At 42.7% G+C, this 24636-nt stretch overlaps 1 protein-coding gene across 2 annotated transcripts in view; it reads right to left on the bottom strand.

Moving 5' to 3' along the window:
- Nucleotides 1-24636, bottom strand: part of DNM1 (dynamin 1) — a 66125-nt gene that overhangs the window by 33244 nt on the left and 8245 nt on the right. For both annotated transcript variants that reach the window (XM_062011477.1, XM_062011478.1), the window contains exons 2-10: nt 9953-10026; nt 8799-8948; nt 7478-7681; nt 6888-6986; nt 6121-6281; nt 4908-5050; nt 4695-4830; nt 3447-3514; nt 2299-2437 (exon numbers count right to left, since the gene is read on the bottom strand). In XM_062011477.1, the coding sequence (XP_061867461.1) occupies nt 2299-2437; nt 3447-3514; nt 4695-4830; nt 4908-5050; nt 6121-6281; nt 6888-6986; nt 7478-7681; nt 8799-8948; nt 9953-10026 (1174 nt within the window). The remainder of the gene's footprint in view (nt 1-2298; nt 2438-3446; nt 3515-4694; nt 4831-4907; nt 5051-6120; nt 6282-6887; nt 6987-7477; nt 7682-8798; nt 8949-9952; nt 10027-24636) is intronic.

Below are 24636 nucleotides of genomic sequence, written 5' to 3'. Positions count from 1 at the left end.
GTTTTTCAGCACATCTTCAACTCTTTAGAGCTTCTACTAGAATGCTCTTTGTTACACAATCCAGCTTATTGTTATAGCATGGAGCATTACTGCTTTGCAAGTGCTTTCAAGGGGACAATGTCCCCTTAATATGGGAAGGGGATACTGCCTTTCTAAAGGTACAGTTCACAGTCAAACCTGGGGTGCCTACAGCCAACAACCAATCCAAGGCCAGCTATAACTAACTACCACCTCATTTAATTCAAGTATTTTCCCCCTTCATCGTATCTTTCACGTCTCTGTGGATAACACCTGCAAGACCCCAAGCAACACCAGCACTAAAACACTCTTCAACAGGGCCTACAAGCAGCCTGCCTTTTTAAGCAGAACAGATTTGGCATATGTTACAGGATTCAGCTTCACCTGAGGGTGTAACCCAAGGTGCAAACAATGCCCCTTTTACGGAAAGCACAGGCATTTCCAGAGTGAAGTTCACATCCTCTGACTCAGCAGCGGTTTCCAACTAATCCAGTTTCCCTGCTAAGCTCAATAGACACCATTTCCCTCAGCAGACTTGAGGGGTCCTGAATAAAAGAAAATACTTTAAAATATCAGTACCTTCCAGTACCTGAGTATCACCTGAATGATAACATTTTGTTTGTTCAGACACAAAATTGTAACCATGGCTACTGGAGAACACACAGAGCAGCCAGCACTCAAATCAACCACCAAATTCTTAGCAGTAGGATCTAAACTAAAATGGAATGCTTTAATGCTTTATCTGCGACATTATCCCCATCTCTGTGGTCTCTTCCCCTGTGTCCCAGCCTGTTGTACCCAATATCTGACCGAGGAACCCGTCACTGTCAGGACAGGTGGTCTGTTCTGAAATTGTCAGTAAAAGAGGAAACAAAAAAGAAACAATGAGTAAAGAAGTGGAAAATGGAGGCAAGGGTACCAAAAGAATGAAAGGGAAATTTTGAATAGCAACTGATGGATGGAGAACAAATCAAGAGAAGCTTCAGAGGGCATGAAAAAGGAGGGCCCCTCTGACCCAGTCAGCAGGCGACTCTGGATACTTGGCAGCCCGAGGGCCTGTGCTTACCTGTCGCCAGGCTCTAATGGCAATTTTCTGGGTGCTCCCCACAGTCACATACCCCAAGAGAGGACAGCAGGACAGGAAAAGGAAGCTCCTCCAGCACTCTAGAAACCTGAGCAATCTCTCACTGCCCCCACTTTACTTTCCCAGTCTGTCCTGGGGGGGTGAAACACGTGCCTGCATGCCTGAGCCCTTCTACAGAGGCTCTTGGCCCTAAGGACCAGGCATTTCTGCAAGTGATGTTAAGTATCACCACTCAGGCACCTTCCCCCACCCTTGCAGAGACAGGGTGTCAGACTCTCCAGACACCTCCTGCAACGACCATTACCTGCACCTGAACAGCCAGTGGCGAGTCCAGTCTCCAGTGCCCACACCACCACCCTAACAGGTGCCATTTCACCAGCACCTAGCCCTGCCTGAAGCAGCAAGCCATGGCTGAGAGGAATGGCACAAATCAAGTTCTTATCTTGCCTTTCAACCCCAGCCTCAGAAACAAAAGCTGCCATACCCAAAGGGCAGAATCAAAGCCAGTTCCCCTTCTCAGCCCCAACAGATGCCAGTATGGACCCACGAGAACAAAATCCGAGGCCCTCTCAGAGAGCATGAGGTCCCCAGAGGCTGATGGACATTTCTAACTTGCTGCTTCTCAGCCATGTGCTGCTTTTCCAGAGCAGGATATGGACCAAGCCAACCAGAATCCAAGCCAAACACCACAGGAACATTACCCTGCAATACAGCCCACAGGTATAACTGCTACAGCCTCTTAAGTTCAGCCCCATATGTCCCCTTCAGCAGCACCCAAAGCCTAGTTTGGGATTAAACCTCTCACTTCTACAAGAACAGAGGGGTCAAAACTTAAATCCCCAGTTTCTATCTTAGAAAATAAACCCAGATACTAAATTTAAGTCAAATGTGGCCACATAAATACTCTTGATTTTAGAAGGAACCATGCTACAGAGGGGTGGCAGGGACATCTCCAGCACCCCTCAGCTTCAAACCATACAGGGAGCAGGGCCATGGCCCATGTCCCACAGCACTTCCCTTCCTGTTTGGCTTGTTGGCTGGATCGCCCCAGGCTGGTACCGCTCAGGTCTAGTCATGCTGAGGAGGTGGTTAGAAACACCGAGTGTGGCTGCAGGCAAGTCCCTGCCCAGGTCACAATGCTGTGTGGCAGCCAGCGAGCGGGTGGAAGGTGCCAGCTCCATGCTGCCTCTGGTTACCTTCTTGGTGCACTGTCTAACGGTATTGATTAACTCCGAAATGACCATGTCCACGCATTTCAGGCAAGGTTCTTTAATCTTCTTCACCTGCTTTTTCACAATGGTCTCAAAGGCCATGTCGGGTGTGAAGAGACCGGTTCTAAACACCCAGGGTGGGGACAAGACAAGGCAGGAGGGGGAGAAGGGGCAAGGAGAATGTCACAGCATTACACACACATCTTGGAGCAGGCACCACCATCACTGACACCCGCCATGTGGGGCTGGGGAAGGACATATCCCTGAGACAAGCCCTGACTGGAGTCCATGGGAAACACAGGATGCTTGTCACCTCCCAGGAAGGAGGTGCTGAGGGCAAAATGGATCCCAGCTGGACAGCAATGGCCAGGTCAATCTTTCACCTCAGCCACCAGGCCTAAGGGAGGCCTTTTCTAAAAGACTTTCTGAATGATTAGGACACTAACACGTTTGATTCCCTTTATCAAGCTCAGTTGAGGACTGAGCAAAAGAGAGGACTGAAAACACATCTAGGTCAGTATTTGTTCCCATCTCAGCACGCAGGAAGCACTCTGTCTGGTGCCAGGTCCTGCACACCTTTCCCAGGAGTAGCGTGACAAGGACCCAGGGCTGTGGTTTCTGACAGCTAACCTCTGCTTAGGGGAACAAAAGCATGTTCACTAACTGCATCCTGCAGCCATAGGGATCCTGGTGATGAGCACCTCAATGGTCCCTCAGATCTCCTGGGGAGGAGGTGCTCAGTACCAACAACTGTTTTGAACAACTAGCTGTTGGTTAGTATGGAGGCAAGAAGTGAAAATCAACATTTTAAACTAAATGGAGGAGTACTATGAGCTTGCATCCCTCTTTCTGTCCTTTCTTATGTCAAGACACAAGAAGGAGAGGGAAAATATCCAGTCACCAAGGCAGTTTTACCTTTTAGGCTCCGGTGACTCTCACATGGGAAGAGAAAAGCCAACTGACTTGGATGATTATCCCCACTCCCAGACTCAAGCTACCAGGGTGGTCCAAGGAGGTTAGCCCTCCCCTTTGGCTGACCTACCGTACCTCAGAAGTCTTCAACTCCATTCGGAAGCTCTAGAGGTATTTACAAGGCTATGCAGCCAATGGTCTGCCTAGCGTGTGATACGTGCCTGATACCATGGATGTTCTTGATGGCATAGCTAATCTCCCGCCGCAGCTCCTTCTCATCAAACTCCATCTGCACCAAGAGAGAATTTTATCAGAAACTGTCTGATCCTTATTTGCACAACCCCAGGACACACAACAGCATGCTTTACAGAGAAGAGGTCCCATGCCAGCACTATCATGTGACAGATGAGATTTCAGATCGAGTTTTGGACACAGCGTCTAGCCATAAAGCTTCTATTGCCAATACAGACATCCTGGACAAATATGAATAGCTAAGGGTACATTTACAGATGCCAAGCCCCAGCAGCTCCCAAGGAGCTTTTCTGAGATAAAGCAATAGGACTGAAGTGCTAGATTGCTTTCTAAAACAAACTGCTTTCTCTCTCAGGATTTAGCATGAGGTCCTGGCAGCTGTTTTTTCAGTTAACATCAAATAGATTTACAATTGGCATACAAAAATGTACTATCCAACACAAGGCAGGCTCTTGTATTTCACTAAAAGCTCTTGTCTTATTCAAATGCAATAATGGGAAACAAAATACAGAAAATCCAGGAGTGGAATGATTTGGCTCTTGAGACTGTTCCAACTGACATTAAAAAGAGTTTCCCCATAGCCATTCTGATCAGGTTAGTGTACTTTGCCAGCCAAGAAAACTATCATTCAATATAAATATTCTTCAACTGTTATGACAGAAGAGCTTCTACACTGTTTCTATCTCTAGGATATTGAAAAGGGACAGACAGAAGTAATCTCAGGTATACCTACATCCTTTTTCCTGCTTCTTGCATATCTATTAGGGCAAATTTAGGTCTAGGCTGGTGTTTGGGTTTAAGCATGGCAAAAGTTTGAGCACAATTCATACCATGTGAAATTCAGTCAAAGTGGCTTTGACCTAATGTATCTGCAAGGACATTTTGTCCTTAATTTACTACTGTTTGTGTTAAAGGAAGTAATTTTGCACATTTAATTTAGCATTTAGGAATTAAGCCAAAGAGATGTTGTCATTTAACTAAGAGAAAGTTAAGTTCTGTCATAAGGACAGGGACTAAAGGAAAGGTCAATACTATGGGAAAGCTGCAATAAAAAAGATTGAATCAGTAAAAAAGGTGATAAAAGGAAAAACATGGAAAAAAATAGTCAAAAGGAAACACAGATGATGAAAGATACAAAAAGGAGGAGACAGACAGAAGAGGTAACAGATAACAGGCCAGAAGGCAAAGTGAATGTCAGCAGCACAGGAAAGCAGTACCTTCACCAGCTCAAAGGGGAAACGCTCATGGAAGATGCGGTTAATCCGAGCTCCTCCTGACAGCTCATAGGTATCAATTTGATCTCCAGAGCCTTCAATGCGTTTCTCAAAGTCCACAGCGAACTGCTGGACCATTCTGAAAGAAAGCAAAGAGCATGAAGTCACAGCTGAGCAGTCATCTTCAGGGAAGGACATGTAGCTGAGGCCACTTACTGAAGCAGAGCTTTGGTCTTGCGAGCAGGGTCATCAGGGCGAAAGTTCTTGTACTCCTCCACCTCCTTCTCAATGGAGAGAAGCTGGCTTTGGAGCTTGTTCCGCAGCCCTGGCAGGGTGTCACGGATGTGGTTGGTCAATTGCTGCACAAGAAGAAGGTTTAAGATAATACTAAACCTCCATGTGGTTAAAGACTTTGCTACCTCCACATTACAAAATGAAGAGGAATGCTCCTCTCTTCTTTGTTCAGTCCTTTTGAGTGGTCCTAATAAAAAGTCAAGCCCAGGACAAATACCAGCTCTGAGCTGGGTGTGTCCCATCTCCCAGGCTCCCACATATTGCACCCCTCTATTCTTCATTTTACCTTCTAGTCTGGTATAAAACTCCCATTCATACTACTGGCTCCAACCCAAGAATAAGCTTCATGGAAGTATTAGCACTTGCTATTTACACCGAGGTAAAGGTTATTCTGTCTTCAGATTAGCACACCACTGACACCCAGGGTGGTGGTGAAGCCCTTCTTCAAGAGTAAGGGTGACAAGGCAAGGTGGAAGGAGCCAAAACACTGATGAATCTCTAATAGAGTTTCCACAGAGCATAGCTGCAGAAAACTCCAGTTTAAAGATAAGTAGGAGGAAAAAAGACAAAATAATTATTCACTTAGGGAAATATTTCGAGGGAAGCGACAATAAGTTGCTACTGTAGGAGCTAGGAAAGAAGACAGTCTTAATAGATGGGAAAATGACTACCACTATCACATTTAAATCAGTCTTTGCAGCTTACTCTTAGGTATAGAGACCAACAGAAATTCAGAAGTTATCTTTCAGCTCAGTCAGAAAGAGCTCGTATTCTGATAGTGGAAATGCAATGAACCAACTATTGTTTTTGCACCAGTATCACTGAGAGGATAATGCACCTCTCTGCCCCTGCTGTGTAACCTCCATTATTGGCTTTAATGTGTGTAATACTGATACAGTGAAACAAGTCAGGAAACACTTCAGAGTCGGTACCAAAATGCCTTTTATGATGCAGAAGAGGATGAATTAATGAATCTTCACAAGTCTCACTGCAGAAAACCAATTTGAAGTATTTATCAGTTTGTTGACCACAAGTTTTAACTTTGCCTATGTTCTTCCACCTCAGAAGAGCCCTGATAGCCAGCCTAGCCATTCTTCTGACACAGCAGGCAGCAGTGCTTCACTGCTGACAGTACCTGGTTCAGTACTTTCTGCAGGTAGGGGGTTCCCATGCGATCAGCCATGTGTCTGTAGGCAGGGTGGGAGAGAAAAAATTTCCTCTCTGCAGCCAGAGCCGCCTGAATGTCCTTCTTGCCATCAATGTCCTTCTGACTTCTGTTCACTACACCAATGTAACCTGTAAGAAGAGTGGGGTTAGAGATCCGGAGGCTGCAAGGATGAGAATGTAAACAGGACTTGGAATGGGAAGGAAGTTACCTAGCTGGTAACACATAGTTAAGAACCAACTAGAAGAGCTTAAAACTAGTATTTCCTCTGAACAGCCCAGGTTCTGATGTTTTGGTATGAGGACAAAGATGACTATGCAACTGAGAATTAGCTTATTTATTACTGTTCCCTCAATCACAAAGCACATCCCAGTCTCAATCCTTGGCAATCTCATCTAGATAAAAGATGAGGGAAGTCTTTTGGATAGAAGTTCCATTTCTGCAGCTTGCTTTATTAAAAGAAGTAAGGAAAAAGAAAGTAAAGATAAAACCATAAGGCTCTGCTTCTGCTAGGATCTCTTACCAAGGTACACATACCAAAAAGTTCCTATTAATAGTGTGACTGATCCCTGTTTCCCAGCTTTTCTCAGTTTCATCTTAGAACAGAGATGTTTTAACTACAAGTGTAACAGATGCTGCAGGAAGGGGATATACTGGAGGAAGGGGATGAGGCCAGGACACCTCAGACAAAAAAAAATAGAGGAAGGAGATAATGGAAAAAGCATGAGGAAACAGACCTCTACGAAGAGGAAGTAATTTATTTTCTAATACATCTCTTGCATCAGTTCCTTCATCCATAAGATCCAGCTTAGTGATGACTCCAATAGTGCGTTGCCCTGTGGAAAACACAACTCATTAATATTTTCCTCTGTTCACAGAACTTACAGATTCGCCCAACTTGGCAACTCAGGGGCTTCAACTCAAACATTACAATTCCCATCAGGTCCAAGAGGCCATGAAAGCAAAACAGACAAAAATTCATCTCCATTCTCACTTATATCCTGATGAAACAAGCACATGCTCTGCCACAGCAGAGAGGAAATACAGTCCAAATTTTCCTACTTTTCTCCAGGCAGAATGCAGATGACTGAAGGAAATCCTTCACCTCTCCAGCAATGGGGCTCAGACAAAGGAAGAAATGGAAATACCGAAAATTCCCTTATAGTAACTGCTAACATTCCCTAACACCTTTCAGAAGAATGTGTTGGTGATGACACAACCCAAGACAGACAAGAGCCCACGGCTGCTGGGCTAATCACAACCAAAAGGTAAAAGGAAAAATCAGACCACTGTCTAGCAATATCATGCTAAATTAAGAGATATTTACCTTGAGGATCCACTTCCTTTGCAATCTTCAGAGCATCAGAGTTGGCCAGATCAGAGTTGGCTGGGGATACTGCCAGGATGAGGCAATTCTCTTTGGTGACAAATTGCATGAGCATATCTCGAATCTGAAACTCGATGTCAGGGGGCTGGTCCCCTACTGGGACTTTTGTCATACCCGGGAGATCCACCAAGGTCAGGTTCAGGACTAGACAGAGGAAACAGGAGATAGCACAAGGGAGTGTTTAGGTAAGGAATGGTGTGAGCTGTAAGCACCACCTTTAGCTTTAATGTCGCCAATATACAATAGGCATAACAGAAGCACACACAGACCTTTCTAGTTCCATTTTGTCACTGCTTAGTAAGAACTAGTTGCTAGTTCTTACTAGCTGTGTTTATCAGGGATCTCATCACCTTTCCCATTAAATCACTTGTTTTCACCCTGATCAGGGAAACTATTCTCTCAAAGTCTTTCCACATATGCTACGCTGAAATGGAGGAGATGACAGTATTTTTCACTCCATAACAAAGATTGGAGAGTCAGAAGAGTTGGTTCTACTCCTTCAGAATAATCCTCTGTATTGAAGAGCTCAATCCTGCCATCCTTATTCAAGGAAGGCTCCTATCAAAGTCAGCTGAGCCTTTTCCTGAAGGACTACAATACAGAGTCCTGAAACTGTTTAATTGTTCTGCTGAGAGAAAAAAATACAACTAAAAATCAAGTACAAGTTCCACCCAACCAAATGTTACATAGCACTGAGCTACTGCTTTCTAAAAAAATGCCCATACAGCTGTTCACATTTAAAGAGGTGACAAAATTGGGCCTGTGTCGCTCCCTTGTGTAAGCAGAACTCTTCCACTAAGATCAGGGCCATATGACATATGCATTACCTGGAGAGAACTATATAAAGTATGTATTTACATACAAACTGAAGAAAAATGTTCAAGACAGACACTCCCCATTATTTTTTTTCAGTTTATTTGCCCAGTAAAGCAGCATCAGAGAGCAGGGAGGGGAGATACAGCAGCTCTTCACTATAATGCCCATACTGATGGAAAGGAACACTCTCAGGAACAAGTTTCTGCATAGATATCAGTTACTTCAAGGAGAAGTTCTGCTAGCAGTCAGAACCTTCAGCTGACAGGCAAACATGTTTTAGCCATACTGCAAAGGCTGGCAGTTTGGTACAGCATGGCCCAGGCTTATGGTGATTACAGTCAAAATCAAGTACACTTCATTTCATCTGTTCATCTGTCTTAACTTCATGACAAAGCAGCAACCTGCCCCACCTAGCTCCTGACCCAGATGCTGCATTCAGACTCACCATGGGGAGAGTAGACTCTAAGATTGATGGGAACAGGGGAAATCCCTTTGTTTGAGCCAGTAACACGATCCGTTTCCGCCTCAATCTCCAAACGGACCTCCTCAAAATCAGTGAATTTCTTTCCTTTGCAGTGTAGGAACTCACCATATTCTATTTAAACAGAAGCAGAAAGTCAGAAATAGTCACTGAAACCACAGAAACACTCAGAGTGTAATGAAAACATTGTGTCCTGAAACAAAACAAAACAAAAAACAGTTGAAGGGATGAAGCCTGTTTTCCCACAAGGAGCTGGCAGGTTGGCACTAAAGTTACTGTAGTCACATTATCTGATCAATGTCTGAGAGAATTCAGTTGAGCCAAACATCTTCACAATCCAGCTTTTGTCTCAGCTGAGGTGGCATCCTCTCATTTTCATTCAAGTAATGATTCAGGACCTTCTCTACTGATACTAAACAAACTCAGCATGCACCTGCCTGCAGCAGTGGTGACTTCCACAGGTACACTGGGAGATACCTTGGTATTCAGAACTTGGACTCTGCTTCAAATTTTAAAGTCTCCTACAAGCCAAATTATCTCCTTACTTGTAGGCAAGGGGATTGCCATGGATAGATCCAGTTCACCTCACAAGAGGGGAAGAATACCTCAAAACATTCACTTAATGTAAGTTAAGATCTCATCCATGAGTTGTCAAGAGGAATGGTAATAAGAATATCCTGCAAGTAAGCAGCAAAACCATTCAATGGCCCAAAAGACCGGCCATAGAACTCCATAGTCTTTCTCCTCCAGATCCCAGTGTTTTCCCAGAGATTAATTCATCTCGCCTTCTTACTTCAGCAGATCATCAGCTGGGTCATCTGGCTTTTAAGTCTTATCCACATATAACAGTCACAGTTGCATAGGTAAAGGAAAATTGTGATAAGTGTGTGCACATAGCCTTTCCTAACAAATTAAACCCAAAAAATTAAGCAGCAATTTGCTTCTTAACACTTAATGCATCCATCATACGTTAACCAGAGAGAACTGAAAACCAGCTGCACGCCATTCTGGGGAGAACTGTTATTTTTTCCATACTGAGCAGTGCCCTTGATCAAATAAGACTTTTCTTGGTTAAGACAGCAATCTGGCTGGACACACAGAGGAAGCAGCTCACATACCTGTGCTGGCGTTTACCAGCTGCAGGACCAGCGGGCGTCTGGTTACGATGCCAGATCCACGTGGCAGAAAGTCCCTGAAATGAAACAGGAAGTTTCACATGAGTGAATGATTGTTTCCTTCCCTTTTCACAGTGTTTCTTCTTACATGGATTCTAACAAGGAGTCTCAGCCAGGGAAACACTAAGTCTAGTGCACTAAAACCCCAAGTGTTCCTCCTCAAAAGGGTAAGAGCTGTTGTTGTGAAGAAGCCTATTCTCGCAGCACATCCCCTCTAATCCTGTCTGTAGCAGCTATAGCTCCAGCTGAAATTCCAAGCTAGCTAACAAGAATAATCTTTCATCAGGAAAAGAAGTTGAAGCAGAGCCCAAAAACGAGCATGTCTCCTATTGACAAAATACAATTACCTAAACTACAACAAAATCCTCTCACATCCTGCACTTTGGGGCTTGAGAAGGCACCACATTGTTCCAGTGTGCAAACACCATATGATACATCTGAAAGAATCAACAGCAGCAAAGGCTTGCCTCCACCCAGGGTTTCTCCTGGCTAACTAGAAGACACAAGTATTGCCAAGGCAATAGCAGCAGTTTCCTTCTATATTCAGAAGAATCCTGATTTGTTGTGTACTTCAAATCCTTCAAAGGAAGGAAGCCTTTCACTGCTCTTCTCCAAATGCTGACTTAACCACAACCCACAAATCCTCCTTTGCTTTTTGTTTTTCCAAATACAAGTGTTTTGATCAAAGCTAGGCCTGCTCACTGCATCTGCTGATGACCTTGATAGTTTCTGGCCTGGTTTTCAAGTCCTCAGCCCCACGTGGGTCTTCAAGAGCCACTCAGCATTTCTGAAAATACAATTGATAGCTTCCTTGCCCAGTGGGAGACCCATCACCTCAAAACATGGTTCCTACAGCATGAATATAGTATTCTTTATTAAAAGAAGTCCTACCTACATTGCTGTGATTCTGGCACACAATTCTCCCTCCCCTGACAGCTGTGCTGGTGAGTAATTTTGCTAATTCAGTAGTGACTGACTGTTCTGGTGACTGAGACATTCAGGGCTCTTCATTTTGAGCATCTTACTCTAAGTCCTATATGATTTTAGTACTGACAAATGGAAATAAGGATGAGGAATGAGCTTTTAACACAAAGACTTGAGCAGTTTTGTTTGGGGTCTTGGTTTGGCCACTGATTTCCTATGCAATCCTATGCGAGTTCTTCTACTCTGTATTTATTTTTCCTCAGCTATAAAAGTAGTTCTCTATCTGTGGGGAGATCAATGGATTGGTATCATCAAAAACCACAGAGTACCTTCCAGTGAAAGAACAGCAAGGAGTCATCCTACTATCTCCAACATCTCAAATAAAAATATCTCCTGTAAATTACTAAGTCTGGAGAAATGAGACCTCTGGTCCCATTACTCTACCAGTTCTGTTAACTCTACCCAGTTAACACAAGACTGGGATCCATTCTCATTACTTTAGGTTTTCCAGAAGTACAAAGAGTTAACCAGGGTTTGTCTTTCATTTGTTTTTCAAATAATACAGCTCTATTTTCCCATTCCTGTGGGATTAACCCTGAAATCTTTTAGGTATTGCATCATTCTAGCAGCTTTCTGCCATCTCAGCAGCATTCCTATAGATGTCTGCAGTCAATATGTGATAGAGTCCTACCCCAGCATCAGTTTTTAGCAGAACAAACTCATCTGAACAGCACTGACTTATTTTGAACTTACTCCACCTGAGCAAAAGGCATCCTATTACTATAGATTCCCATTCTAGCATACTGAGACAATAGTTATTGATCTCTGACTTGCAGTACCAAATCCTGCTTTCCTGCAGGAAAAGCACCACTTGCATTTACAAGCGTAAGCCCTCTAGGAATTAAGATTCCACTCATGTTGTGCTCCATGTTTTCCTGAAGCTTTCTGCTTCAGCCAAAATCCTGATTTTTCTGCTGTCCTTGTCACAGCTACTAAGGCAAAGACTTAGGACAAAGGTATATGGAAAACCTACATGGCATCTGGGTTCCAGTATTAAAAAAGGATCAAATTTGTTAAGTTAACTGAGCATTTGTTTCCTGTTCCAAGGAAAAAACACTAAGTTCTCACACAAGACAAAACAAATCCATCAGCCAAATCCAGTGACCTAGGTCAACAATATTAGTGCCACTTTGAGTGAAGATATGTGCAATTTGGTCCCAATACCAGAAAACAAACGTGTGTTCTTACCCATAAACTATCAGGGGAGACACACAGTTCAACTTTTTTCTCTGTGCTTGACTCTTATCAGGAGTTACAGCCAAAATGCCTTGTAAAAAACAAATTGATGCAATATCCCCCTATTGTATTTCTATTACTTCCTATTTTTTATTCATCTCCTTTCTCTCTATAGTCTTTGGGACACGCTCTTTCCTCCTCCTGCTACATCTAAGCTTTTCAGATCATAAACACTAAAAGGAAAGGATTAATAAATTCAGTAGCACGTTGGCTGGGTGCCAAGAAGACCATGCAGGAGTCCTGCCCGCCCTCTTGCAGTAGGCATAATGAATTGCTTCTGTAAATAAACTAAACCAACAGAGCATGTGTGGCATGAACAACACACCCAGTCCAGGAGCCAAGGGAAAGATCTACACACACTACTCCAGAAAGAGCAGCAAAAAGTGATGAAATTAAGTCAAAACTGGGAAATGATATATAAGAACAGCCATGTGCCAAATGACTTAGGCAGGCAAGGGTTGCATAAATTGACTTATTCAATTCCAAAACAGGAATTGTATGGTAGCAAGGCTGGGGAGGAAATAGAAAGATGGATTAAGTTTTCAGAAGTAACATGCTATAAGGCTATGAGTGCTGGAGTAACAAGGGTAGCAGGGATTCTACTTGTAAGACAAGGCAGCCTGTAGCATGACATCAAGAACAGCCTCATTATCTTGTACATCGCTGTACAAGACTTTGTGCCTGAAATGTTACTCAATTAGGTTGAGAACAGCAGCCCCCCATTTTCCTTCTTCACTTTGTTATCTTAAGAACTGAAAATATTTTTCTTGCTTTGCTTGCAACACGCAGAAGTTGGCAACATTTTATTTCCTACACTTTTAGGCAGGAATACCACACTGTGCCACTTCTTCTAGGCTTCATTCAGAAAACACAGCAAAGTAGCAGCTGAAACGGAGAAGTTGTATTCAGGGAATATAAATACTTCATTTGCTTGTGTCTTTTTGCTTATTTATTTGACCCAAAATTCCCTATCAAGATATTAAGGTATCAATTCCAGCAAAGCAATTCCAAGCACTGTATCAGAATTGGAAAACTAGGCTCATATCAGGTACATCACCCAAACCCTCAGTTATTGTAAGAATTACACACTCACATTAACTACTGTCAGATAGAACATGTTGAGGTGGGTAAATTCTTAGTCTAAGCAGTGACAGATCTATTCTAAACCGAGGATGTTAATCCTGAGGAGTCTCAGTCTGGAGAAGTTCAGGCAGGGAAATGACCTGAAAAACGATTTATTGTTATATTTTGCATTGCACACTTCTGAAATGCTTACACATGTTCTTGACTAGTTACCTCAGGGCAGGCCCAACCACATCACCCCTTCCAGTCTTATTTCTATTTTAGTATGTAGAGCTGCATTAAAGTACAGATTTGGGCTCAAAGCTGCATTAGTAATGCAACAGTGAAAAAAAATATGAGGGATGGAAAAGAATTAAGCAGTTACTGTGGAGCAATGTTCAGAGAAAATCTAAATACGTCAGACACATACTAAGGCAATCTTGACATCATGCAACTTTACATTTACACAGCCAGGGCACTACAAATGCATTTTTATGAGCTCAGGGCTCCACCCAGCAAGAGTTTAATTTCAGATAGATAAATAGAAAATACAAATATAGGAGAATCTAAGAGCATTTGTCCATTCACAGGCAGCTAGGACTCCTGGACTCTAAAATTAATTTTGCCTCTGGTTTATTAAGCCTTGTTCACAAGTTATTCTTTGTACTGCAGAATTAAAGTGTTTTTTCACCTCCTTCATCCACTGGTAATCTGGATTTCTTAAAGAACTCTGAGTCCAAGCTTTTTCATGCGTGGTTGTAGTCTTTGCTGAAGTTGCAACAGAAGTCATCAGCCATGAATGGAACCGAGCCCATGGCACCATCTCTTGTTCTAAATCGAAGACAAACCAAATGCTTCTACAACCACTTCCTTTCCCTCCCTCCAGGAAGGCTTACAAAGATCTTGATAGAGGGCTTTGAAAGAGGAATCAAGTTTCAGTCTAGATGTGCCAATACAGTACCCTCAAGTTTACTGTTTGCCAGCCCTTGGAGATTCTTTAATTCTAGAATGCACTAGAGAAGGTAAAGCCTCCATTAAAAAGCCAAAACAACAGCTTATGAAGACATAAAAGTAGTTTCAAAGAACAGAAGAATGAACACCACCATCTGATCATTTAATTTCAATTTGATTTCTTATTAAACACCCACAGACAAACAGGGTATTAAGGGATGTGATTAATCCCCAATTTGGATTATATTAGTTTCAGAAAATTAAGATTCACAGAGCCTCCACAATTTCACATGGCTGTTTGCTTTTTTTAAACGCAGTGTTTGTTATTTCCTGTGTTCTGGTGGTGCTCAGGGAGAGCAATTCAATCAGAACTGCACAAAGCACTATGTCAATATACAGCAGAAAATATGTCCCTATGGATTTTACTGTCTGGTTAAACAGTTCAGACCTGCTCCTGTTGAAAATAATACTTAGAATTATCTTCATTTCATCTGTCAGGTCTTATAGTTGAACATTCATCATTCACACACATCTAGATGAAGAGTTCTTCACTAGCTCATCATGGCACAATGAATTACAAGAATCCTGAGGCAATCTAGAAGTATCAGTACCTTTGATATATAACTTCTGATCATTGCACTGATTGCCATGCACATCTTCATACAGGCCACATTCTATGAACAGCTTATAAATCTCTGAACAGCACTTCATCTTGCAGCACTCACAACAGCTATGTTTTCAAACATATTCCAGCACGTCTCAAATCCTTAAAACACAGGCTGACATCTATAGAACATGTTAACCACAGAACATCTTCAAGACTAAAAATACTTGCTATTAATCTTACTGAGTGCTAAAACAAACACCTCAGAAGTGGTAGCTTTCCATTTCTTAAGCACTGACTCAAGCCTCATGCTTCTTCCGAACAGCCATCATCTAGTTTTACTGGAACGTAGATACAGGAACTGCCCTTGAGAGCACCTTCTTGGTCTGACCATTCAAGTGACATTCAAATACATTCAGAAGGAGTTCTGTAACTCAGACACTGGGCAAAAAACAAAGACAAATTTGTTCCATCTTCTGCAACCAGTAGGTTAACAAGAGGGCTGCAGATTTAGACTTTCTTTTCCTGCGGCCTCTATGAGCTCTTACCTTCCCTGAACAAAAGTGCTTCTCAAATTAAGAAACCCAGGAGAGGCCAACATGAACAAGGAACGCTTAAAAGCCAGTGCACTATGAACAAAAGTACACATCAACCTGCTATCTAACTGGTTTTTTCTGCCCTAGCTTTCATCTTTTAATGCTGCATCACTTGAATTTGGACACCAGTCCTACAGACTCATTATCACATGACAAGTCTCATTCCTAGGTAGTCACATTTTTTTTCCCATTAAGGTTAGCACATCTACACTCACAAGAAGTTTAAACCAGAGGATGTGTGTCATTTATCTGCCAATTTCCACAGCACAACAGCATGCCTAGCCTTGACCCACAGTGAAAGACAGCAATTCCATAAGCACTTAGAAGAATATAATTTTTTAGGCTACAATTGATATTTGTCACACAATGGATACGTATAGAAATAAAGATCTATTGTAAGTATACCACATTCCAGCATACTGGCAATATTATTGTGCACAATGATTCATTATTCAAGAATACAATTGTGAAAAATAAAGACAGGCAATAGTTCATGAGTGTCATCATAATATACATGGTATCAGAAACAAAGAAATTAAAGAGAAGGCTTCCCACTGCCTTGTACCTTCAGTTACTATTTACAGTTGTGCAAAGGGAGGTTAACACTATTGTGCTGACTCTGAACACTTACAGTTGCTTTGTTAAGTAGTTTTGGCACTCAAACAGCATCTCCAACACCTATCCATTTCCCCCCAATAGAGCTCTCCAGATCAGTAACCACAAAGGGCCAAGCAGACCTCTTCTCAAGTTTGGGAGATTGCTGCATCTAAGGTGAGCTCCTGGAGACTGTCTTATAAACTTTACAAGTGCTGTTTGAGCAGAGCAAGGCACAAATGCTAGTATAAGTTGGACCCATTTATAGCATACTACTGGTTCATTTTCAGACAAGAGTCAAAGGGGATAAATAATGAATGAGAGATAAACTTCTGAAATTTGCATCTTCTCCTATTTCCCTATCTGGTTTGAGGAGTTCTATTGCTTTGCACAGCATTGCAGTTGATACCAGCACAGGTCTCCAGCAAGTGTGAGGGGTGTTCTGCCCAAGATGTCTTTAAGGTTTTGTGCAGACTGATGCACTCTGGTCTTCAAACATTAAAAGACAGCAACTATGCTAATTTACCGTAAGAAAAAAAAGTGTAGAAATTGTACACACACACATCTGGCTCCAGAACTGACATGATTCTCACAGTAATTATCTTTCTGTTTTGTTTCCTCTGGCCCTTTCAGCACTGACCAGGATGTGTGGTGTTCTGGAGCACTCCTGCATCTTTCCCATGCTGTGTTTTCACTTTACTCAGTAAGGTGAACTTTGCCAAAAAGACAAGAATTTTTTAAGGAAACAGCCCCCTCCAAGAGAATCCACATCCATAGAAAAACTGCATGGCTGGCTGTTTGAAAACCTACATACAGTAAGTCTGGCAAGTCAAATCCAGTTCTTGTGAACAAACATAACAGTGGGGTTTGTTTCACTGGCATTTGGGACTAAGCAACATGCCACGAAGAGAGAGAAGCTGAATGACCTTCCATCTCAGCCATAGGGATTTTCTTGTCATAGGACACAGCACAATTACTTGATCACCAATCTAGATACACATAGGTGACAATTGCCAGTACTGTTCCCTGTGTCATCTTGGCAATTTTTAGTAGAGCATACATCACTCTCCTACAGAACAGGATAAAGCCTTTTGTTTACCGAAATGCACTTTCCTATTTATGCGCTTTTGTGGGTCTCTGGTAGGACCCACATGTCTTGAATATCAAAGTCTTAATCAAGAATGAGTTTACCCCATTTAGAACACATTTGTTGAGTCAAGTGTGGGCTGAGAGGGCTCAGATAAATAGAGAGGCGATAGAACCTGTGTAATGCTTCCTCGCATCACTGATAATCCAGCTGTTGTGGCCACATTCAGACTTCAGCCTGCAGCACCTTTATAAACACTGAAAAAGCAAAAAGGAAAGTGCACAGCAATTCTTACATAAATGCTTGGTTAGGAACAGCTCTCTCCTCTACCTCTCCCAGAGTGCACTAAATCTCTACCAGCGTGCACTAAATTCTGCTTTTCTGGCTTATCTCTGACTGCACAGACTGGTTCCCAAGAGTCATTGCAGTCAGTCCCTTTCTCATTCATTCTTTCCATATCTCCCTTCTTTGTATCTCATTCAGTCCTTCTCCTGCACATGCTTCTGGGCAGGTCTCCGGAAGCAGCAGGATGAGATAAAGAGTTTTTCTATTGTTTATTTTTATTTGAATCCTTTGGGATGATTTTTCTATTTCACACTCCACTAGCTTCAGGGTACATCAAAATCTGGAAGACAGCTGTATGCATTGTGCCAAGTCATGGCTGCACTGTAGCCTCTGTACACAAGTTGATTTGATGCAGAACTACAGAGCTGCATGGCTGTAACTGTTTCCATAGGGCATGAGACATCCAAGGAGGTCAAAAGTATTCTTATACTTTAGGTATTACACTTTTACTCAATGGCCTGGAGGCCTGCCAGGCCACAGAGTAAATTGGTACAGCCAAGAGTTTGCCCCAGGGATTTCTGCTGCTGTCTGTCTACAGTAATTCCAAGGAAGGCTAGTACACCCTAGCTTTATGCTTGGTAGACCTTACAGCAGGATCTGGCCTGACTTTCAAGGTGCACTATATATTTTTTGTGTGACTGACAGTAAGGCAGAGATGTTGCTACATTCTTCTGCTGCACCCGTGCAAACCCATCACCAAGGGTTACAACATCCCATCAATTCACTGGCTGCATTACAAAGCATAAAGCACGAACTTCCCATAGAGCTGCACTCCATCCCTAACTCAGTTTACATAATATGTACTGAAGTCCCTGTATACAGTAAGGAGGGACAGAAACCAAGCAAATGAAATTTCTCTCCATTAGAGGTTACACAGCTCCTGTGCTACATTGGTAGGAGAGGAAAAAGAGAATAGACAAGGGAATATCCTGGCAAGAAGCTTAAACACACACACACTGTAGAAATCTAAGCCTTTCCTCTCAGAGTAATTGCTGAGACCTAAATAGGTAGGTCCCTCTTGAAAAGCTAGCACTAGAACCTTGCACAAGGGCACAGGGTCCATTCATACTGACTCAGTAATACAGACCACTAGGAATATATAGGGTTTAGAAGTATTGCTCTTATTTGAACCTTTTGATCAAGGTTTATATTTATGCTTTGATTCCTTCATCATCCCTAGTAACAGGACTTCAGGTACTGGGGCTTCTTGAAAGCAGTACACTAAATACAGCACCAGTTTTTGTAGACACCATAAATACTTCTCAGCCCTTGCCTAGAAGAAGGTGTGCTAAAGTATGTTCATCAGCTTTGCCATCCTCACTGAAAATTCTGGGCAGGATACTGTCACGGCTGTCTGTATTGTGGTACAGGCCTGCTTTCTGGCTATGAGTAACCAAGGTTAATTCTTTGGTTCTAAGTGGGATGGAGGGCTGTGATCCTGGGAGTCCTTGCATATCGTGACAGTGCCTTGTGTCATCCCTGCTGAGGAAGTCTGCAAAGGGAGTAGGTTGGATCCACGTGCTTCTCTCCCTAGTTGGGATCACTGACTAGACAGATAATCCCTTCATGGGCTGCTGCTCTACGACTGCAGTGCAGCAACCAATCCAATGTGAGAACCAGAACCAGGCCCAGAGGGATAATTCCCCCTCCTACTTTCCCATAACGTGGTGAAATCTACTTGTTTCCATAGAAACAAATCAGTTTGATGTCCACATAGCTCCTGCATCCCTCACTGCTGTGCATCAACCCAAGCTGCTGAGGCTTACAGTGTCTACAGCCATAGGTCAAGAGTTTACAGGAAAAACAAGAGGTACTTCTGGCATACAAAACCAAACATCTCACCCAAGATGTCATTTGCTTCGGTTCATCTCTGCTGTGAGAGAATTAATGAGGAATATCTTTTCCCTCCTCCATTTTGAGGGTTGACATCTGTCAGCTCCATCCCTGCTATCTTCCTGCAGATGGGTTAGCCCAGAACACGCAAGGACGTAAAGCACAGATGGGAAAGGAAAACAGGGCACTCCAACACCTCAACAGCACTTGTGAGCCAATTCCTCTCTGTACTTTTGCAGGTAAAAGCTGTAAAGGGATTTTCTTGTTTGAAACTCTGCATTTTAGAGTGGAGTATTATTTACAGAGTGGTACAGTCTACAGTGCATTGCCTGATCTCAAAAAGTCACTGCCCATTATAGCAAATGCCGCATTGACTCTAGGCTGCAGCACTGGGGAAGGAAAGAGTCAAGAGAGTAGAAAATTGCAGCACTGTAACAGTGCAGCTTCCTCTGGGATCTTTTTGGCAATAGAAAATGAAGTCCTGGATCTTGCCTGCTGCCTTGGGATATTCAAGGTAAAGAATAATACTGTATAGAACTTATTGTACATGACACTATCAGGACCTCAAGGGAGTAAGTAGCCTGGTGTATCCTGAATAGATGTGGCAGTAAGGATTACCTATTTGTGGAAAGTTCAGCTTTGATTTCAAGAATTATAGTCCCAGGAGAAAGAAAATGAGGCTGGTTTTACTCATTTAAAAAACAAACAAACCCATAACATCAGTTTTGGGTAGCAATACCAGGATTCGAGGGAAAAGCAACCACAGCACTGGCTGAGTCAAGAGGCTCCCAGGGCCACAAGTGTAAGAAATATAGAGAATCAGAGAATTGTTTAGGTTGGAAAAGACCTTTAAGACACTCAAGTCCAACCATTAACCTGGCATTATCATATGCCCCCCAAATCACTACACCAGCATGATATATTATTCTCCATCCCAGAAGCTGTAAACCAGACCTGTCTGCCTTGTGAATTTTAACCATTATAGCATGAAAGCAAGTTTTCCATTTGCTCCCTCTAAGGCATATACACACTGGCAAAAAAAGTGTCTCCAGAATTTCCTTGCAACTTCCAGTCTCTCAGAGGACAATACCAGGCATCAACACCACTTTAGAGAATCAAACTAGTCCAGTTCTGATGGCAGTAACAAAGAAACACAGGTTTTATGGCCTTAAAAGTAAACCCAGTATTTTTGCTTGTCTCTCAAGCCACACTGATCTGTCATAATACTGCAGTAACACTGTTCTGCTTTAGCACAAACAAATCCTGGCTTTGCCATAACAGAAGGATTGCAGCCCTGAAAAACAAGACCTGTACAGCACCTGCAACTTGATCTGATAGAAAACAAAAGGACAAGCTGTACGCTAAAACTCTGGGACGGGAATGACTGATAGGAAAGCACAGCCACAATAACACCCTAGGATTAATGTATGCTAAGAGCGATGAGCAAGAGGCTGACCTTGCTATTTCCCACCACCAGTGTCTTAATCTGGCCAAGCTCTCTCAAGTCAGGCTGCAGCTGAGTCTTGACTAAAGGCTATCCAGCAGCAAAGGCTCTCCTGTGTTTAGGGACAGCACTAGACTGTGCAGCAGTAATATTCAAGCTATTCATCACAGGGAAACTCTCAATAAAAAGGGTTTATCCCCATTTCTTGCTCTTCTCTCCCTTACAGAAGGTACAATGGCAGACTGAAAGATAATAGACTCATGGTATCATCTTAGATTTCTTGCCAGAGCTTCATCACCTCTGGAGTCCTGGTATTTGCTGGAAGGCCTAAGAGAAGAACAAATGTAGCTCAAGGCACATTTCTTCACTGCAGTATGACACCACCTCCACTTCCAGACAGCACTGTGCGCTAGAACAGGAGGCATTCTCCCCACAGTCTGAACACCATAAAGGGTACAAACAACTGAAGGAGTTCACTGGAAAAGGCAAAAATCACTTTGATGAGCCCACTAATACAAACCCAAACAGAAGCCGTATAAGGAAAGGAGGTGGTACCTCAATGGTGGTGTGCTATTAGTGGTCAGATATGAGTGGTGGGTTTATACAACTGAATGCATGTACCCTGATAATTTATCAGTCGGAGGCAAAGTATGCTGTGGGCAGGAATGTAGGCTGCTTCCCTTCCAACGTGGCAGGAAGGACAGAGTCCTGCAAGGTAAGAGTTATACTGCACTCAGTCGTCATGACCAAAACGTCCAAGGTGCATGGCTGCCCTGCAGAGGGAATTTAAGATTCCAATTTACATCTCTGTTCCACTTGGAGAAGTATGCAGGAACAGTGCCAAACTCCTTGCTATACACTGCACCTCTGCAGTTTCAGATATAATTAGGATCACCCTGGCTGGAAACGTGGTGCAGAGGCATTGCTTCTTAAGCCCTTGAGGAAAAAGTAGCAGACTGCTGACACCTCTAGTGCAAAGCAAAGTCAGAGCCATTCAACTCTACTTCAAAAACCACAAAAGACATCTCCATTTCAGGCTATACCAGAATGAAAGTTGGATCAATAGTCCCAGAAGAGTTGAGCTTTTGACCTGGCTGGTTCCAATGTGTCTGCCAGTCCTTTTGATCAACCAATGGGATGGCACCTCTCATGTCCCAAGGAACTTTATTCTTTGGTTGAGTCTGGGCAGTGACCATATGAGGTGACAAAATGGCAGTTTTCTATACAGATACACATCCACAGAATTTCCAAAGGGGTCTAAGTCTTCATGGAAAACTTTTAGGAATTAAATTGAAAAAAAGGAGGAGTCAGAATTGGTGTTGCCTGTAAATGGACACCCTGAATCTATAGCACAATTATGGCATAGTGACCTGGAAAAACAGGTCAGTCTTCCAGCCTTCGGTTCCTTTCCCTATTTCCCACAAGTAAAAGGTTCTCCAAATTTCCTTCTCTGTTATCTTCCTCTCACGTCTTCAAATCAATACACTGATTCCTAATAACATTTTCTTTGGCCTGTCTGTGTGTCCAGTTTGAACTCAACTTTGTCTAAACAAAAGACAGACAGATATCGAGTGCTAATGCAGTGCCTCACTTGTTCTTTGCAGTAAGTGTTCTTTAAACATCATTTTTTTTCAATAGTCTATACAAATTCATTCAGGAAATGCACTTCTTTCTCCAAGATGAATTTGGGGTGCCAGGCAGTTCGCACGCCTAGCATAACAAACACATCTTATATGAACAGACATAAAACAGAATACTGCCCAGAATCAGGAACATCAAATCAAAACAGCACAGCTCAGAGGGAAGCAAGTGTATTGCTGGGATCTCTGACCAGAGCTGCACTGATGTAGAAGAGGTGACCTGAGTTTCAGCACTGGAGCTGCAGGATCAGCTCTGCAGTGACAACACGCCCTGCACCAATTCCTCAGAGTATTCTGCATTTTGGCATGTACCAATCTCTTCCTCATCTCTAACTATAACCCTACTGTGACAGATCTCCTCTCAAGGCCACTACAACGCTAAGGCAATTCCCAGCTATTCATAGAGAAGCTTCTATTAAAAGTAAAAGCACAATCAGCTTAAGAAATAGCCAGAGATTACTCAAGAGATCGCAGTAATCAGAAAGAGAGAAAACCTTACATGTATTAGAATCAAGGGGCCCCATCCTGATCCAGAGCAAATCATACACAAGTCAGTGGAGCTAAATATCACCACAAAAACTGTGAAGGTTAGAGCTTTGTTTTTTACTGGCTTAATTCTGAACAAACAGGTCATCAGGTGTATTCCTCTGCTGCCAGAGAATTGTTCCTGTGCTGGCAGGCAGGTGGCAAATGGATCGTTATTTTTATTTTAAGCCTCTGTATGTTGAAGTTTATAATTACTTGGATGAGGAAGAGCTCTTGGAGTTGAAACAGCCTGTTAATTTGTTGTCAAATCCCTGAGCCAGATCCTACATAACTTACTATGCCTTTACACATGCAAGAGCAGCAGGAAGACAACGAGGAGAAAGTGAACAAAAATATTTTTGCCTTTAGGTACCTATTTCCTTGTTCTAAGAAATTCAGCACAGCCTCCCCCATCCCTGGATCTCCATTCTCAAAAAAAGCAGCAAAAATAATAGTTTTTTTTCTAGTGCTCTCCAGGGTAAGTTAGCTCTGCTGTAAAAACATTTGCAGATGTTGAGAACTGACTGCTCAGCATCTCTGTAGATTTCTGCCTATTGATGCTTTGAGAAAGGGTCTAAATACAGCTGAAAAACTACTCAAACATGGCTGCAGTTTATGCTCAGCTTTTATACAGCACTGCAGCAACACTGTCTGCCTCCTCAGCCAAAATCCACAGGAATATTGCTTTAATATCAGCTATGTCCTCTCTCAGGCATCCCTTATATCACACTGGCCACTCTTCAAGAATGTTTCACAACCACAAAATGACAGTTGTAGCACAGTGAGACAGAATCCCAGCAATTCTCATGACTGTCGTGGTATTTTTCACTCTCCATCCTTCAACATAGCTGCAACAGTGCAACCTAAAGCCATAAGAAACAGGGAAGGGAATGTTAAAGGAGACTGTTGAGGCAACACGTTATTAAAATAGTGTTTTCACCCTCAAAGACTGAAGCGCAATTCCCATTCCAGTCACAAATGAGGAACTGGGTTTATTCCAGATTTCATTTTGTGCAATTTATTGTTCATTGTGACTGCAGCCCAAGTATTTTAGCAGAGCTTATAGTTTTGGGACTAAGCCCTGATTTTTAGGAAGGGAAGAGTTGACAATGCAGGTCTTCACAGTCTGAGGGTTCTTTAAACTTGTCTCCAAGAGCAGTTTTTTCTTTCTGTAAAAAGCAAACGTCTATGTTAGAAATTGATGTTTTCAATACAAAAGCTGCACTGCTCTTCTCTTAGCTTAATTGCTGTGTCCAGGGCTCTAAGAAAAGCCACAGAAATCACAAGACTTGCAGAAAAGTGGCAGAAGTTGGCAAGTTTGCTTCCAGTCAGCAAGACACAGCTTGAGGGTGCTTGCATAACGTCTGCCACCAAGATGCTTCCAAAAGCATGTTATACTGAACTGCAAGAAGCTACTGACCAGGGAATGAAACACCATCTCATTCCCATTTGGTCATGGCCGGGTCTGCCAAAGCCTTCAGAGCATCTAACATGGTAGAGAACAATCACAGACACTGTTAGATTTCAGACTCAGCTAATTCTTCCTCTGCTGTGCCTTGAAGGAAAGAAAAACAGTTCTCTCTTATAGTCAGCAGCAGCCTAAGAGCTGTGATAAGCTTGAAGGTCATGCAGGCAGCAATCATCAGCAACTTAATTGTCCTGTCTATACAAGACAGCTTAAGAAAATTACTGAACCACTTTACATTCAATTGTTAGTATTCACTAA

Source organism: Colius striatus, chromosome 19 (assembly GCF_028858725.1).
Source record: "Colius striatus isolate bColStr4 chromosome 19, bColStr4.1.hap1, whole genome shotgun sequence".
NCBI classification, from domain to species: domain Eukaryota; kingdom Metazoa; phylum Chordata; class Aves; order Coliiformes; family Coliidae; genus Colius; species Colius striatus.
The sequence above is the reverse complement of the archived record's forward strand: the minus strand, read 5'-3'. Positions and strand labels throughout refer to the sequence as shown.